Source organism: Amaranthus tricolor, chromosome 7 (assembly GCF_026212465.1).
Source record: "Amaranthus tricolor cultivar Red isolate AtriRed21 chromosome 7, ASM2621246v1, whole genome shotgun sequence".
In the NCBI taxonomy this organism is placed as follows: Eukaryota; Viridiplantae; Streptophyta; class Magnoliopsida; order Caryophyllales; family Amaranthaceae; genus Amaranthus; species Amaranthus tricolor.
In genome coordinates, this window is record NC_080053.1 from 12,426,279 (window position 1) to 12,432,161 (window position 5,883).

Sequence of the window (5,883 nt, forward strand, 5' to 3'; positions counted from 1 at the left end):
CCTCAAGTTGTGCCTCAATCATACGATCAAACAAAGTAGGTTGTATAGTCATTGCTCCCAAATACTGACCAACCTCGTGTCGACTACAAATCTCTAATCCCAAACTCTGCATCTCACGATACAACTCCCATGGTACAGACATAATGGCATTCACAGACACTCTCGGTCTCCTACTCAAGGCATCAGCTACCTTATTCGCTTTTCCAGGGTGGTACACAATTTCAAGATCATAATCCTTAATAACCTCAAGCCACCGCCTTTGGCGCATGTTCAATTCTTTTTGGTTGAAGACATACCTCAAATTTTGATGATTAGTGTAGATCTTACACGGTAACCCATACAAATAATGTCTCCACAACTTCAAAGCAAAGATCATTGCAGCAAGTTCAATGTCATGCACGGGGTAATTCACCTCATGTGGCCTTAACTGCCTCGATGCATAAGCTATGACCTTTCCTTCTTGCATAAGTACACAACCTAAACCTTCGAATGAAGCATCACAATAGACCTCGAATGGCTTGCTACAATCAGGCATTGCTAAAACAGGGGCGGTAGTAAGTCTTTTCTTTAATTCCTCGAAAGCAATTGTGTGCCTCTCATTCCATTGAAATCGTATCCCTTTCTTCAACAGCTTAAACATGGGACGAGCAACCTTAGAAAAGTTTTCAACGTATTTCCTATAGTACCTAGCTAATCCAAAAAGCTCCGAACTTCAGTCATATTTCTAAGAATCGGCCAGTCCGTTATTGCTTTAATCTTCTCAGGATCTACAGAAATTTCACCCTTAGACACCATATGACCTAGAAAAGATATTTCCTCAAGCCAAAACTCACACTTACTGTAACACCCCGATATTTTTCCGATATATTAAATGATTTACTAGTAATATTATTATTGTTATTATTCTTTTTAGAAGAGTATTTTTTTTATTATTATTTATTTTGTTAGTGGGTTAGATCATGAGATTTCAACTTTTAAGGCAATTAAAACCATTTTAAGCCCAAACCTTTTTCCTAATCTATCTTTAATTTCAAAAAAAAAAAATAATAATAAAAGGGGATTTGAAGAGTTGGCCGGCCATATGGGGTAAGTTGGGGGATTTGTAACCTCTTGAAGAATATTGAAAGATTAAGAATTATGCCTTGCATAATTGTTTCCTTAATTTCCTTAATTCCTTTATTTCCTTAATCTCCTAATTACCTTAGTCTCATCATTAGCATTCTTTTTTTTTCAAAACTCTTAGAAAACTCAAGGAAAAAAATATATTCTTCTTCAATCTCCTTCTACTCACGCCTAGTATCATCATCTTGTTCATCAATTGGTGTTTTGTTCTTGTGCAAATTATGAGTAAATTCTTAACCTAATTTTATTTTTAAAGTTTTAATTTAAATTTCTATGATTTTTTTATGTGTGTTATTTTATAATTTATGATTTGTTTATGATTTAAAATTCATGTATGAAAGTATAATGTATTTTTCTATCTAAATTAATGTATGGTTTTAGGGTTTTAGATATGTTTATATGGGTGTGAAGGATTTGTTTGATGGATGATTGAAAAGTATATATAAATAAAAAAAATGGATGCTCATAGAAAAAAATGTATGTGGTGTTAGAAATTTATTTTTATTAATTAATAGGAGGAATTTATAATGTTGGTAGAGAAATATACATGTATATATGTGATGTGTATGTGTGTGTACATTTGTGTAAAAAGAATTATTTTTGAGGAAAAAAAATAATTAATTAAAATTTATTTTGTAGATGATCATGAAAATTATGTAAACATTGTTGTTTAGATTTAATAGGAAATAAAGTATTGAAATTTTTTATATTTTTGTGAAAAAAAAAATGAAATGACAGAATCCCGTAGGTTTTGAAAATGGTGAAAAAAAATGTGTTTTTGGAACATTTTTGGCTTTGAAAATAAGTTAAAAATACTTATACTATGTTATAAATTATGAAAATTGATACCCGGGGGTTTTGACGCCTTCCAGACGCAACGGTGAAGTCGGATTTTCAGTTTGAAAGTTTTAAGTTGAGTTTCTGGACAGATTATATAGGCTGTCCTGTTTTGTGCATTTACCATGTTATAGTGTGTGATGGATGTTCATGTTGTGTGTAGTATTCTAGGTATGGGTGTAATTGTATATGTGTGTTATGGATGATTTGAGGAAAATGTGTATGTGTGCTTATTTCCCGAATACCATTGAACCTTGTAGGAAGTCGATTCGTGACCGGGAATTGATTAAGACGCTTGTGAGTTGGTTATCTTGCTTAAGGTATGTACACGCAGCGAAGTTCGCATTAGTCCGATGTATCATATAATAATGGTATACAAAAGTAAAGTATGGATATATAGTACGAATAATGTTATCTTTCAAATAAATAATTTTGATACATTGTTTTGATAAGCAGAGGTAGTATGACCTCACTAACTTTAAAGTGGACGTAGTATGACGTCAATTGGTGGAAATGAATTACTCGCGGTATATGGCGGCATTATGAGCCACCGCGGGGGTATGCATACTTAACCATAGGCACCGAAGTAAGGCAAGTGTCTATGGTAGAGACTTGCTTAGGGGTTAGCTCCCCCTAATGTAATGTCTCACTTATGGAGATTGGAGTGTACCGGCAGTATGGCTGGATAGTACAGCAGTATGGCTGACTAATCTTTACATGAAAATAAATATTCTTTATTAGCATGATCGAAGCGTACTGTTCTGTGAATTGACAGCTATTAAATTAAAACTTTCTCTTGTGTTATTATTTACTTGATATGCGACGATTGCTGACGTGTACTTTTGGTCTTAACGACCCTGCGATGATGTTGTTTCCTATCTGGGCAATGACTAGCCGTAAGTTAAGTTGCAGGTTTGGGGAGTGAGGATTGACCCTTGAAGAAATAAATCATTAGGGTATAGAAGTCTTGATAAGAACTTCTAATTAAGTTTAAAGAACATTTGGTTTTATGAGGCGATTTTCGTTCTCAAGTTGTAATAAGTAGATTTAACTTTTCGTGCTTATCCGCTGCTAAGAATTTCTTATATCTAGTAGTTCATAATAACACTAATAGAACTCGATCCGCAAGCTTTCCTTAAATTTCAAATCCGTTTTAACTGCCTTCTAACATCCCGGTTTGACTCGGATAATATTTATCTCGTTTTAAAAGGGCCATCTTCTCTTTTCATACGACCCGAGTTATTCCGAGATGTTACACTTACTAAACTTCCCATACAATTTCTCTTTTCTCAAAAGCTCCAGAATCATCCTAAAGTGTTCTTCATGTTCTTCCCTACTCCTTGAATATACCAAAATATCATCGATAAAAACAACCACAAATTTATCCAAATAAGGATGAAGATACCTCTGCATCAAATCCATAAATGTTGCAGGTGCATTTGTTAACCCAAATGGCATCACCAATAACTCATAATGTCCATATCGGGTCCGAAATGCTGTTTTAGAAACATCCTCCTTGGCCATCCTCAATTGATGATATCCAGACCTTAAATCAATCTTCGAGAACACCTGAGCGCCTCTTAGCTGATCAAACAAATCATCTATCCTGGGCAAAGGGTAATGGTTCTTAATGGTGATCTTATTAATCTCCCTATAATCAATACACAATCTCATCGTTCCATCCTTCTTCTTCACAAATAGAACAGGGGCTCCCCAGGGTGACACACTAGGTCGGATAAAACCTTTCACCAATAAATCATCTAATTGCTTTTTCAATTCGGCTAACTCAGCTGGAGCAAAACGGTACGGAGTCCTAGAGATAGGGGTAGCATCAGGAATTAGATCTATATGAAAGTCAACCTCTCTCCTTGGAGGTAAACCAGGTAGATCCTCAGGGAAAACATCAGGGTAATCACAAACAATTGGGGTTTCCTCAAGACTTAACTTGATTTTCTCCTTACTACTAGCAATAAAATACAAATATTCCTTATCTCCATGTTTAATCATCTCAATGGCTTGAACTGCAGAAATGGTATGAATGGGAAACATAGAATTCTTCCTAATCAAACATTCTCCACCTGGAGCCTTAACTCGAACGATCTTCTCTTTACACAAAATCTCCACATGATGACGTCCCAACCAGTCCATCTCCAAAATAATATCATATGTACCCAACTCAAACACTATTAGATCGGCAGGTAGATGGTTGTCCGAAATCTTAAGAGGAAAATTAGGAAAGATACGGTCACATAGGAATGGTGAACCGTCAGGTAATAGAATTTGGAGATTAAATTTTTGAGTTCAAGAGAGATAGAGGATTTATGAAGAAAAGAAGAAGAGATAAAAGATCGGTCAGCTCCTGAATCAAAAAGAATATGAGCCAAAGAGTCTCCTACGACAAAGTGACCAGAAATGACCTTACCCTCAAACGCCTGATGAAGATTGTCTACATGGTTGCTAATAGCGTGCAAACCGGCAGTCCTCCTCGCTGCAATACTCTGAACATTTCCCGAAGAACTAGGAGCTCCATAATTACCAGTACTACTAGCTCCCAACTGGATACCTTCTCGGCAGTTAGTGGAAACATGACCCTCCTTTTTGCATTTGAAGCAGATGATCTTCCCAGTGCATGAACGACCTCGGTGATCCTTACCACATAAGCGACACTTACAAACTGTGATTCTTGTTGAAGTGGTTGGTTGGAACGGCTTGCGATCCCAATTGGTCGGCCTCTTGTTCCTGTTGTTGTTGCCTCCACTAAATTTTCTTTTGTTGGTGTTGTCCTCTTTGTCAAGGATCCTCTCATACTCAAGCGCTCGGTCGTAGAGATCTCGGAAGTCAGAATACTTCCCGATCCCCTTTTGGATCTTAAGATTAAGACCCTCGAAGAAGCGGGATGCACGAGCACTTTCTTTGCTTACAATGTCAGAAGCAAATTGAGACAGCTCATTGAACTTACAACTGTACTCAATCACGGTCATAAGACCCTGACGAAGATGTAAGAACTCATTCTCCTTTTTCCGTTGGAGTGATGGCGGATAGAATTGTTGACGAAGAGTTATAAGGAAATCATCCCAAAAGGTATCAGTCATAGTGGCCTTGACAGAACGCCACCATAACTCTGCTGGACCAGATAGGTAGAAGTAAGCCAGCTTTACTTTTAGGCGCGCTGGACAGTTAATGACCTCTAAAAGTTTCTCCATCTCTGCGAGCCAATTCTCGAAGCGAACCGGATCAGCTTCTCCATTGTATTGCGGCGGACGATGATATGCCATATTCTTAAAGTATTTCCCGTCGTCATTGGCCTCTTTAGCCTGATTCTCCATGAGGGTGATCAGTAGCTGATGTGTAAACTAAGTTGGAAAACTTCGTTCACAAATGGGATAAAACGTGGGAATGTGTGATAGGTTTTTTTAGAAGGATAATTGGAAAGAAACAAGTAAGTTTAGGGGAACACTCACCCTTAACTTGGGGATATAACAAGGAGGAACACTCACTCACTTGTTTGGGTGTAGAAGTGTTTAGGGAACACTCAACCTAGACAACGACTACTAAGGTCAAGCTTTGGGAACACTCGACCAAAACTCGAACTCTTCAAAATTGAGAAACTCTCAACCTTGGATTGACAACTTAGCTAAACTCCTAGCAAAGTTAGAACTCACACACGTGAAGGTTTTGTTTAGGCAAATTTCTGAATGAATTTTCATTGATCATTTCCAAGCCTTATATAGCTTGAGTTACATTCAATAATGCCTTTACATATTCTAAAAACAAGACTGAAATAAAAGGGCCTATTAATTGGCTTATAACCGTCCAAATTAATGCCCATTACTACCCTTAATTTAACTTAAACAAATGAGCTTAAATGAAGGAGAATTAACTCCAAAAACGTCCAGCCATTAACCTTCCAAAACTGTTCAAAAC

At 36.8% G+C, this 5,883-nt stretch overlaps 1 protein-coding gene across 1 annotated transcript; it reads right to left on the minus strand.

The window, feature by feature from the left end:
* Nucleotides 1-690: 690 nt before the first annotated feature.
* Nucleotides 691-5,285, minus strand: LOC130818500 (uncharacterized). The gene is made up of 2 exons (XM_057684672.1): nucleotides 4,841-5,285; nucleotides 691-800 (listed from the first exon to the last, which is right to left on the minus strand). The coding sequence occupies exons 1-2, from the start codon at nucleotides 5,283-5,285 to the stop codon at nucleotides 691-693; spliced, it is 555 nt and encodes a 184-aa protein (XP_057540655.1).
* Between the last annotated feature and the right edge of the window lie 598 nt (nucleotides 5,286-5,883).